The following is a 12353-nucleotide window of genomic DNA, read 5'->3' on the forward strand; positions in this document are numbered from 1 at the left end:
CCTACAACGTGCAGAACAGCACCCACAACAAGGAATATCTAGTTCAAAATGTCGGTGGTGCCCAGGTTTGAGAGACCCTGGAGTAGACAATTGTCTCTTCCTGGCCCTCAGATTATTTGGTTGCACACACCTGGAGTGAATCTTTAATGCAAGATGTTTGTTAGAAAGCAAAATCACAGAGCAGAGACTTTACTACATTTACAAAATAGGTCAGGTGACTTTTGTCGGGTTTGATAGATAATAAATCTGTTCATGTGTGACAAAACATGTTAATGTTCATTGTAATATTTAAGATAAGGTGGTATAGGTTCCATTCACTTTTTATATCTCAGGCTCCAGGTATTACTGAAGAACTTGACATTCGTGAATGGCTAGATTGGCTCAGACCAGTTCACAGACGAAAATGACCCAGAGGAGGAAACAGAAAAGGATAAGGGATGGGGTGGGGGGAATCTGGAGACATTTTCAGATTTTCAAACTACTCTGACCCCCTCCCACTATGTTGGCCAAGAAACCAAGTACCCAGATACAGAGAAAATTTCCTTTTTCACATCAATCATCTAAATCCCAAATCCCACACTGCCTAGAGATGATGAAATATATACTTCTCTGTCTCTAGCCTCACATGAATGCCTACTTTCCATCACCACCACAACACCTTAAAAGATAAAGTATCTGCTAATCCTCCTGGAATGATCCAGAACTTCAAACTCAAAGAAAAGATAAATGCAATGTCTCATCTATCATGTGCAGGATTCTTAATCAATCAATAGAAATGATCATCAATTATCAAAAGAGATGCACCTAGCTAGTAGATGTGCTGCTGGATCTGAGAACCTACGGGGAAATATCAAAATATTTGACCCTCAGTCTGATACCTTCTTATCATTGTTTTGACGATCAGTTTTCCTCTATAGTACTGGATCAAAATACTAGGTTACTCTTGATATCTGAGTTTCTGCTTCTTCCAGAGATAACTCATGTGTATAAGCAATGCTGTCCTCAGTTTGGAAGGGGGCCTCTCCCTCTGAGCCACACCACATCTAAGCCAGGCGTGGGCCAGAGAACATTTCTTTCTAATAAAACTAAGAACAACAACAGCATTTGGAGCCTGAAGTGAAGACTGGAGCTCCCTTTTGAGGTGAGACACTGCATAACTGTGGAGGGCACAACCTTCTCCAGGCCTAGCTGGGAAGGCAATGTGGGTTCGCAGGTTGTGAAGCCCATGGGGCAAAAGCTGCTTATTTTCAGTTTGGTCTTTGGAGATAGAAATCTAGGCTGGTGCTAGATAGTGCCTCATCTTGTCTAAGTATTAAACAGTAACATTTGCATGCATTTGGCTCTAAAATATGTTCGTACTCATTATCCCATTTTATTGCTCCGCAACCCTGGATGTGTTAAAGTGAGGTGGGAAGACGTGGTTGACCATTACTTCCATTTGACAGATTGGGAAACCAAGACCAAGAACTCACGTGATTTTACTAAAATTGCGCAGCTGGTTAGATGTGCCTGACTGGTGTCCCTGACTTCCAGACCCATTTTCCACTAAGGCAGCAGTTCTGAGTGCTGTCCAGGGACCAGCAGCAGCAATATCACCTGGCAACTTGTTACAAGTACAGATTCTTAGATCATACCTCAGATTTACTGAATCAGAAACCCTGGCAGTCGTGCCCTCAATCCATGCTTTAACCAGCCTTCCAGGGGATACCAATGCCCCTCAGGCTGGGGAGTCGGTCCCCGAGGGGTGCTCTTTGCACCTGCTACAATCTCTCCTCACACCTTCATATTAAAGGGATTCTTCTTAACCCAGCATGTTTGCTTCTAGAATGGCCATAAAGTGTGTGCTTAGGAAGCTGGGACCCTGAAGCCAGGACCACTCAGGGTCCTTGAAACATTATCTTTTATTAAACGTCCAGAGTCAGCTCTTTGTGGAGCCTCTACCTACTGGGATGGGAATCTCAGTTCTCAAATCTTTGATTTGATCTTTCTTGGAACTTTCTTGCCCCAAATGGTTTTATCTCCTTAGGAACTGTGGAAAGAAAGTGTACCTAAGCTACTTTTTTACAACTTTCTTCTATCAGATACTGTCAGTTTGCTAACACACTAATTTTATACATGAATAGTTCATAAAATATGCTTTAAACTTAAAAAGATCTGAGGAAGAGCTATGGATAACTCTCCCTCTCCACCCCTCCACCAAATTTACATGCAATACCGGACGCACAGAAGGTATTGACTCAATATTTATTGAATTTGTGAAGACCTATTTTTAGAATCAGAGGAGAAGAAATGCGCATGCCACAAGGTCCTGCTGCAAGGAGGAATCCTTCTTCTAACTCACAAGCCTTCAACGAATACTATTGTGTCTGATGAAAAATATGTATTTGATTTTAATATAAACAGCATGTAGGTGTCATCACATATATTTTATCTGCAGTAGAAATGATAGTTTCTATGACTTAGTTACTTCATTCATTATCAGTTCATTCATTCACATTTATTGAGTTCCCACGATGCGCCAGCCAGGCATGCTTCCAGGCACTGGAGCAAACATGGTACATGACGGCCTGCCCAGGTGGAGCTTACAGTCTATTAAAGACAGTCGATTAAACAAGTGATTGACAATGAAGTGTAATGAGTGTTGTCACAGGACACATGAGCTACATTCAGGGCACATAGCAGGGTAACAGAACCATGTGGGGATGGGGGCCAGAAAAACCCTAATTTTCATACAGGAGGCTGGAGGCCTTTGTCCTTGGAGGTCTGTTCAAAGCAAGGCTGATAAAAACCGCCCCAAACTGCACTGAGGCCCAGAAAGGAAGGTCTGAGTAGAGAAGAGGCTTCTGCGATCTGGCTGATGTCAGCAGGCAGGTCACTGCCTCAGCTTTTGAGAAAGGATGGAGATGATGGCGAAGGACAAGAAGATCACGCCGGCCACGCTTCCAATCATCAGGCCCAGGATGCTGCTGTGCACCTGCATGGCCTGACAGCGCTCCCCCGTGTAAAAGAAGGCATGACTGGAGACACACCTGGGGGAACAGGACACAGAGGCAGTGTGGAATCCACCCAAGCCTCAGGCACTTTGTAGCTACCAGCACCAACAGCAATAGTGGCAGTTGCCATGCATGTCTGGCCCTGTTCCAAGTGCTTTTTAGGAGTCACTTCAATCTTCTAACAGTCCCGTGAGTGGGTGGTTATTACCAGACCATTCTCATATCCTCATTTTACAGAGATCTTAAATCACTTACTCAGGGTCACAGAGTTAGTAAGTGTTTCACACTTGAAGTCTCATCCCTAGAGGCCTGTCTCCAGACTGGATACTCTTGGCCACCATATGCAAGACTCAGGAGGAAGGTTTGGGGCACTTAATATGTTGTCCACACTGGCTCAGACTGTAAGTCACAGGAGAAATTCTCCAGACAGAGCCTGGATAACTCCTTTGACATCACGTGCCCCTCACATGACAGACTGATCACGTGACCCACCCAAATATGAGGGCATCCCTCATATTGCTATTCTTGCCAAAAATGTATGACCTCAATGTAACCATGAGAAAACACTGGACATACCAAAATTGAGGGAAAATTCACAAAATAACTGACCAGGATTCTTTGAAAGTGTCAAGGTAGTGAAAGAGGAAGGAAGAGGTTGTCCCAGCTTGAAGGAGGCTAAGGAGACGTGAAACTGAATATAAGGAGGGGCCCTGAATTAGGTCCTGGAACAAAGAAAGGACATTGGTGACAAGACTGCAGAGATCTGAATAAGGTCTGTAGTCTAGTGAATGCATTTGTTAATAGCATTTGTTTGCATTAATGTTCATTTCTTGGCTTCGCTGATGGTCCTACAGTTATGTAAGCTGTTAACACTAGGGAACAGGAGGCTCCGTAGTATTTTTACAAAAGTACCTGTAAATCTAAAATCATTTCCAAATAAAAGCTTAAAAAAGAAGAAACAAAGTGGAGAATGAAAGGTACTCAGAAGAAACATAGGTTTTTTGAGCCAAGCAGGCTAAGCAGGCAAGTCGCTACCTCTGTTACTATTCTGCCAAATGAAACTGTTGCTTCCATCATCATATATATCCTTTCATGGAATATTTTATGCAAACCATAAACATTATAAAAAGAAATATTAAATATAGCAAACAGTGCAGACAGACAGAAGTGGATGCAAGTCTCAGCTCCAGCATTTGCCATCTGGGTACATTAGACAAATTATTTAGCCTAAGCTTCAACCTCCTTCCGCACCAAATGGGGACAAGGAGGGTCCTTAAGTTACCGGGTGGCCATGAGGAATAATTTAGGTCATGCATGTATACTGCTCGGGACAGCACCTGACACATAGCAAGCAGTCAAAAAATATCAGATGTTCTTGTTACTATTATTAAAAATGTAACTACAGTAATAGTACAACAGAACAAATAGATGATAGAAGTAATAATTAATAATTAACAATAACATCGGCAGTCAGTAAAGAGTTAAGCTTGGTCCTAAGTCCCACTGAGGCAGGTCGTGTAGTTCCTGGGCTCAAGGCTCTGGAACATTTGTGAGCACTGCAGTGGAGTTCAAAATCCCAACAACATTCAAGATGCTGTTGATAAAAGTCAAGAGAGAGGAGATTTGGGACCCCGCTGCCCTGGCAGGATCCCTGCTGTGCCTCAACAGCCTAAGCCCACTGACTCGGAGCACAGCTTTGTGGGGTCAAGGAACAGCCAAGTCCAGGTGACCCCATGAGGTAGTCATCGCCCTAACCCAAGAACGGCACTTTTTACCAGGGTTAAGCAAATGTCTGGCTCACCTCTGCTGAAGGCCCACCTGCCTCCCCCTGGCCACAGAGCCTACCTGCAGCTCGCCATCCCTTTCACGTTCACACAGATGCCTTCATTTTGGCAAGGGTTCGGGTCACATGGATCTCTGAAGTATGGTGGCCAGTTGTGGTCCTCCAGAGGACCGGTGTTCTCCACTGACCGCTTCTGCCGGCTGGGCTGCTCCTGGTCCAGGCTGCCGGGGAGCGCGTTCTCCAACGAGACCTTTTCGGAAGCTTCTTTTGAGGCCTGCTCCTCGTCTTGGAGAATGAGGCCTTGAGGAATCAGCCTTGTGTTTTGAGTTTGAACTTCAGTCTGGTTAAGGTAGGTGATATCTTGAGGAAATAGACAAAAGGGCAGTGAGGAAGATCTATACTTAACATCTGACTACAATTAGCTTCTACTTCTGGAGAAAGTTCCCTGGGCCACCTCCATCCCTCCTGGACTCCACCTTGAGGGACATAGAAAGGTGGTTTGAATCCAGCTAATTCTCATGCTAGCTATTTTTTGAAAAAAAAAATATTTTATTATTTATTTATGAGAGACACACACAGAGAGAGAGGCAGAGACACAGGCAGAGGGAGAAGCAGGCTCCCTGCAAAGAGCCCAATGCGGGCCTCGATCCCAGGACTGGGATCATGCCCTGAGCCGAAGGCGGATGCTCAACCACTGAGCCACCCAGGAATCCCTCAGGTTAGTTATTTTTATTTTCAAAGTCGTCCAATCACATTCTTATTTATTTAACTTGAAAAAAGAAGCAGAAAGGTAGCACAGATAGACTGATGAAAACGAAACTGAAGGCACCAAACTCTCATATTTGATAAATTATCAAAAAAGGTGGCATCAGAGTTTTAGTTTCTCTCAAGGACGGTTAAAATACAGATGTGAGTCCCTGAGCAATTGCTCTCCTGGAGCACATCTTTTTTTTTTTTTTTTTTTCTGAACTTGGTCCTCAAAACAAAACAAAACAAAACAGAACAAAAACTTCATCCTCCATGAGATACTCAGAAATCAGTGCAAAATCTGTGAAACCCCCAGAGCATAGGATTACTTATTCAGGAAGATCAGCAAAAGTACCTTCAAAGTCCACAAACATTATAAGGTCATCATTTTTAAGGAAACTCTTCCTTTTTAGCATTTGGTGGGAGACGACACTACTCCAGCCCCAGTCGATGCCTCTAAAACAGTCACAGTCCTTATCATAGGATCCCACTTTGGATGGCCTGTCCCAGATGACGGAGTTATTTATTGCTGCAAACAATAAACAACATCACATTACCTCTTTTACTTCACTCTCCAACTGGTCTTTAATGAGTATATAGAACTTAGTTAGAAAAAAATATATTGAAAAAAAATCAGATTATTTACACTTTCCAGAGAATTAAGATTCGGGATTAGGAGCAGGGAGGGGCAGAGAACCAGAGCTCTTAATGGTCAATTGTCCATTACTGAGTCACTTCCTCAATGAGGACAGAGGGACAGTGAGAGCCTCTTCCTTTTAAGCTTTAAGGCTCTTCATTTGAAAAATAAAAAAAGTCTGCCCATTTCTTTATTGGTCATTAACATGCTGATGATCACCAAGATTTTAAAAGTCACTGAAATTCTGAGTATTTGATAAATGATTAGCAGTATCTGTCATCTCATTTAGACTGAGTTCAATGAAGCAGGAATTGCCTTGTTTGCTTATATTCTAGGTAACTGGCTCTGAGTTTGGCACAGTATAAGCACTTAATAAATGCTTGAGAAGTGAATTCGAGAGAAGGGAGGTAAAATGCTTGATAAGTAAATTCGAGAGAAGGGAAAAAATAAATGCTTGATAAGTGAATTCGAAAGAAGGGAGATAAGATGACATTGAAAATTTTAACTTAATATTCCAACATGACTATGTTGTTGATATACTCAAGTAGGAAATGTGAGAGGAATGTTAATCTCTCTCTCTCTCTCTCTCTCTCTTTTTAAAAAAGATTTTATTTATTTATTCATGAGAGACAGAGAGAGAGAGAGAGAGGCAGAGGCATAGGCAGAGGGAGAAGCAGGCTCCATGCAGGGAGCCCAATGTGGGACTTGAACCCTGGACCTGGGAGCATGACCTGAGCCAAAGGCAGATGCTCAACTGCTGTGCCACCCAGTCATCCTTGTATAGAGATGGGAATCACATCTGCTGGCCCTTTCGGGTTGAGGGGCAGATTTTAGAGCACCTACCTGAAGATGTATGGAATTTGGAGGTAGTGAACACCATGCTTGAGGACATTCTATTCCTGGCATCAGGTTCCTGGTCAAGTATGGTCATTATCACCTGTCTGTTCTCCACTGGCCACTCCAGGATGGCATCATTCTCCCCACTGCACAAATGAAAAGCAATTCCCAAGAAGCCAGATCCACCGGAGTCGACTCTGCCATGAGGGTATAAGGTCAACCCCAAACCATATCCCTCTGAATTGTAGAATCGAGGGCTCAGGAGCTTCTGCCCTTTAACCGTGTTCTGAAGGACAGAGGAGAAATTCCGTATTGTCCAAACACCTGCAGGGCATGGGGTTTCTGTCAGAGTAATATCGTCCAGGTAAATTCCCCCATTCGAGTTCTGGGGGTCACCTTTCGTGCCCTGGAATAGGTAGCGAAACTTCTTCTCTTCTCTGAGTGTCACATGGGCAATTTTCCAATTTTGGTCCAAGTCTCCTGAGGACAGAGAAGAAGGTTGGTGACTACTGCAGCCAACATTTATTAAGCATGGCCTATGAGCCTGGTAGCATGCCAAATGCTTTAAAGAATTTATTTATTTATTTATTTATTTATTTAGAGAGAGAGGTCCAGTGGAGGGAGGAGCACAGGGAGAGGGAAAGCAGACTCTGTGCTACGACCTTGAGATCCTGACCTGAGCTGAAATCAAGAGTCAGACGCTTAACCAACCAAGCCACTGAGGTGCCCTGCATACCAAGTGCTTTGTATGAATTATTTAATTTAATCCTCACAATATCTCTATGAGACATGTACTATTATAAACATGGTAAGGAACTTTTCCAAAGCCACATACCTACCGAGGGGAAACAGCTATAAAAAGACACACTATCATTTTAATATTCATGCAATATTCTAATATTCATATTCAAATCTTAATCAGAATTTGTTTTCCATTATTATTCAATTCCATAGGTTCTGTCTTTCAAAGCTGGGTTTCATGGTATAAATGTACCTCAACCCTTAATGTTTGCACTGAATACCCAAGTAATAGGCTGAATCATAAAAATAGTCATTTTGTAAGCTCAAAATCAAATAATGGCAATTTTATGGGGTCCAACCTATGACCTGATGCCAGAGAGATATATGGTATCTGGAGTATATGGCTCTGGAGTAAATGTTCACATGCAGGACAAGCTGGATCTCTCCTATGAAAGACTGACTCACCCACTAACATCCGATTTTTTCTCTTCTTCCTCTTTTAAAAAACAAATAATACAAAAGGAGTTACCACTCTCCAGATATTCATATTCTAATGAAAATTATGTCTACTTGCTTTTTTCTTGAGACTGAGCTGGAAGCGAGAATTTTGAATAAAAAGCTGAAGTAAGAAGTGAGAAGGCTGTTCTAGAACATGGGGTTCTGTGCTGCATAGCAGAAGAAACCCGAAAGGAGGGGCACCTGGGTGGCTCAGTCAGTTAAGCATTTGCCTTCGGCTCAGGTCATGATCTCAGGGTTCTGGGATCAAGTTCCACATGGGGTTCCCTGCTCAGCAGGGAATATACTTCTCCCTCCTTCTGTCCCTCCTCCTGGTCATGTGTGCTCTCTCTCTCAAATAAATAAATAAAATCTAAAAGAAAGAAAGAAAGAAAGAAAAAAGAAAGAAAGAAAGAAAGAAAGAAAGAAAGAAAGAAAGAAAGAAAGAAAGAAAGAAAGAAAGAAAGGAAGGAAGGAAGGAAGGAAGGAAGGAAGGAAGGAAGGAAGGAAGGAAGGAAGGAAGGAAGAAAGAAAGAAAGAAAGAAAGAAAGAAAGAAAGAAAGAAAGAAAGAAAGAAAGAAAGAAAGAAAGAAAGAAAGAAAGAAAGTTGCTTAAGGGTCTAGGGAGAGGAAACCACCAGGCCAGAGCAACTCATAATTCCCTAAAGATCTGCCCCTACTTTGATATTTTGCCAGGGTATATCTAAGCACTGGGTTTAGAAAGGAAAAGAAAAATGCTGCACCCCAAGTGTGGATAATATTGGCTAAAATGAATTCAAACAGATGAGTATTATAGACAATTAATCTAAATGCAATTGGCCAGAGGGCTTTGGAAGTACTTTTCCTCTTTCTGTGTTGTGATGAGCACAACACAGGTGTACGTAAATGATGAATCTCTGACTACTACCCTAGAAACCAATATTGGACTGTATGTTAACAAAATTTAAATTAAAAAATAAATTAAATTAAAAATTGGAAAAATATAATACACATATAAAATAAAATAAAAATGTCCATATGTTTAAATTTTTAAGCTATAAATATCTTAAGTTGAATATCACATAAACATTAAATGATATTCAACTAATCTTTTAGAAAAGCTTCATTTACGAGCCAGTATCAGAATGAGCTACTTTAAAAATCCATTCATATGGCACTTCTAGGAAACTTTGAACAGAGACACACTTTGAATTCATTGCAACTCAAAGCATAGCAGTGTAGGGAACTGAGTTAAGCATAAGAAGGTTGTTTGGCTGATGCTATGCTTATGAGGATAGCATTTCCAGCTTTATATAGAAGTGAGCAATAATAGATCCCATCAATATTACCAAGGCTCTAATTCATTTTCTCATTAAATATGTACAATCCTTGATAACATAGCAAATTCTCAACTCTTAAAGGGCACCTAGCTGTCATCCATCATTTGATAAAGATGCTCTACACATTGCAGCCAGAAAAGTGAACCCCTCGAAACCATTACCTGTAGCATTCCTAGGTAGCCCAAAGAGGGCCTGGGTAGAGGTGATTCAGGCACCTGTTCTAAAGAGTGACCTCTAAGGAAGCTTCCACATTTCAAGAGCAACAGCTTCTTCTAGAAGTACTCAAATGATGCTTCCCCTCTCCGGACTTATGTTAATTGAGAAATTCTTTGTTGAATGGAAAAATAGGAATGGGTGCCTCTCCTTTTCTGATTGTGAATGAACCACCACCACCACCACCACAAAAGAATGTAAAAACTTAACTTTATAACCCTGGATCTCGATTTACACCCAGATTACCCTCAAACCCAACTACCTAGCTTAGTATTTTCATACTGACCCTCTTAAAAAAATACATAAAATAACATTTAGGAATATTTAAATTATGGTAATGAAGTTAATATATACACATGTCCTATTTCCTTCCAACTCTATAAGTTGGCTTCAAGTTAGTTCAGTGTATTAAATAACGCTATTCATTCAGTTTTTTGGAAACAGATGCAGAAACACTTGTCAACTACCAAACCACTCTCAGTAGCAGCATCAGCTCCCACTTCCCTTCTGCTTCCAGCTCTAGCCCTGAATTGCCCATTTTCTCTGCCCTGGCTGTCTCCAGAGCTGCAGTGATAATTGGATTTCTATTTTCTGATCGGCCTCTTCCAAAAGCATATTTCAGCTTCACCCAAATACCCGATGCGGTGTCTGATTTCCGAGTGGCTGAAATACCCATTGAGAGGTTAAAAGGTACCAGATGCTATGCTGGGCTCTTAGAAGAGGATGAGGGAGGTGGAGGACTAGAGAGGAACAAGAGGGAGGAGGAAGAGGAGAAGAAGTAACAAAGAGAGGGGAAGGGGAGGGAGAGGAAGGAGTGGGACCCCAGATTTAAGCCGAATCGGCGCCCCCATGAATGTCTCCAGGTACCTCGGAAGGTCTGCACTTTGACCAGCTTGCGCACATTGCCGGTGCTGTCATCCCTCCTGATCCAGACGACGAGTCGATCGGAAGGGCTTCCTGTCATTTTGTAGAAAAACTGCAGGCACTGCTGCTTCCTCTTGGGGTAAAGAATCCGAGACTCCAGCAGGGCTGCCTCTTCTGCCATCCCCGAGCTGGTGCTGAAGTGCATGAAGTAGCCAGCACCTGCGGTGAGAGCAGCCCAATGACCCCTCTCCAGCTGCCCGCACCCCGGGGGCCCCGGACTCCTGCCAAGTGGGGTAGTGAGCCACAGCCATTTCCCGGGCAACCAAGGCCAGGACTCTTGTGGGGATAACGAAACCAAGGTGGTTTGTCTTCGTTCTGTCTCCACGGACAGATTCCCTGGCCGGAGGCCCAGCTCTCCACTGCCTCTCTTGATGCCTTTGCCCCCAAGCTTGTGAACTGTATACCTCTGACTTAAGGAGACACAGGCTAATTCCATCAAAGAGAAGGTTGATGGAATTTAGCGCCTCTGAGATGAATACAATTTTCTTATTGGCTTTCCTGTTTAGAGATTTCACTCCAAGGAAAAGAGCTGATCTTTTAGTTGTGTGACAGACTATGGGATTCCAATGTTTAGGACTTGGAATAGAAATATTCACAACGATAAGGGTTCAGTCTCACCTGTTTCTAGCCTGTAATTGGATGCATTATCGGTAGCAAAGAGTCAACTTTACTGTGTCATAAGAGGGACATTCAAGGCATATTGAGGGACTACATGAAGATTTCTCTTGAATGTAAAGAAGGCTCGAAAGAACACTGAAAACAAGGGTGAAAAGTGTCTGCTTGTAACCAAGCTTGGGTATGCTCAACTCCTATATCTCAGAACTCTCTCCTCCCAAATACGCAGGCAGCTAAAGGAAAATGTCATTTAGAAAATCGATTGTCACATCAGAGTAAAGCACAAAGAACAATCCTTGCATATAAAGAAGTCCTTTAAACTGTACTCCAGAATTCAACTTCTTACTAAAGAATCCACTCAAAATATCTCATAAAGTAAAAATGAAGTGAGCATCTAGTACAGTTCTAGGTACTTTGGCGACATGACTTTCCGCTTCATCCTGCCTCATCCATGAGGCATCGTACCTTCCATGACGGCAGCAAGCATCAGCTTTTGAATAGGCTTTCTACTTAAAGCTTAAAAATATATAATGGCTTTATCATTTATATTACATCTGGAAAAATTATATTTTCTTGAACTTGCTAGCCTGAGCTCTCCGCATTGTGAATTACTGAGTGCTTGGGTTAAATAAAATAAGAACTCACATGGCTAAGATCTCCAGATGGTCCTTGCTGAGGAATTCCAAGCAGATATGCTCATGGGTAGGAAATGAAAGCCTAATAACCCACACTTGGTAGTCAAGAGACCTGAGTTCTTGCCCAGGCACTGCCACTAGCTCGAAGGTATCCATTCATCTCTCCTGGTTTCAAATGGGAGGTGCCTTCTATCCCAAGTGATCTTTTGTGCTCTTTGAGTATACACATCTATCTCAACACCATTGGTGCTCTCTAACAGAGGGAATGCACTCCCATTAAATGCCTCTTGTGGAAGAAGCATGATGACTGGTAAAACTTTTCTAGATATTTCTTCTGAGGTATGGTCTTTTCTTTTCCTAGTAAGGTGCTGGAACACTGTTCTAATGTGTTCCTTCATATGACAGTCACTCTTCT

The 12353-nt window shown here is 42.3% G+C and overlaps 1 protein-coding gene across 1 annotated transcript in view; it reads right to left on the minus strand.

Moving 5' to 3' along the window:
• Positions 1-2230: 2230 nt before the first annotated feature.
• The window catches only part of MEP1A (meprin A subunit alpha), a 34268-nt gene continuing 24145 nt past the window's right edge, over positions 2231-12353 (minus strand). Inside the window, exons 10-14 of the mRNA XM_072831596.1 lie at positions 10632-10847; positions 7004-7477; positions 5879-6052; positions 4839-5136; positions 2231-3029 (exon numbers count right to left, since the gene is read on the minus strand). Of these exons, the coding sequence (XP_072687697.1) occupies positions 2873-3029; positions 4839-5136; positions 5879-6052; positions 7004-7477; positions 10632-10847 (1319 nt within the window). The 3' untranslated portion in view covers positions 2231-2872. The remainder of the gene's footprint in view (positions 3030-4838; positions 5137-5878; positions 6053-7003; positions 7478-10631; positions 10848-12353) is intronic.

Source organism: Canis lupus, chromosome 7 (assembly GCF_048164855.1).
Source record: "Canis lupus baileyi chromosome 7, mCanLup2.hap1, whole genome shotgun sequence".
Lineage (NCBI taxonomy): Eukaryota > Metazoa > Chordata > Mammalia > Carnivora > Canidae > Canis > Canis lupus.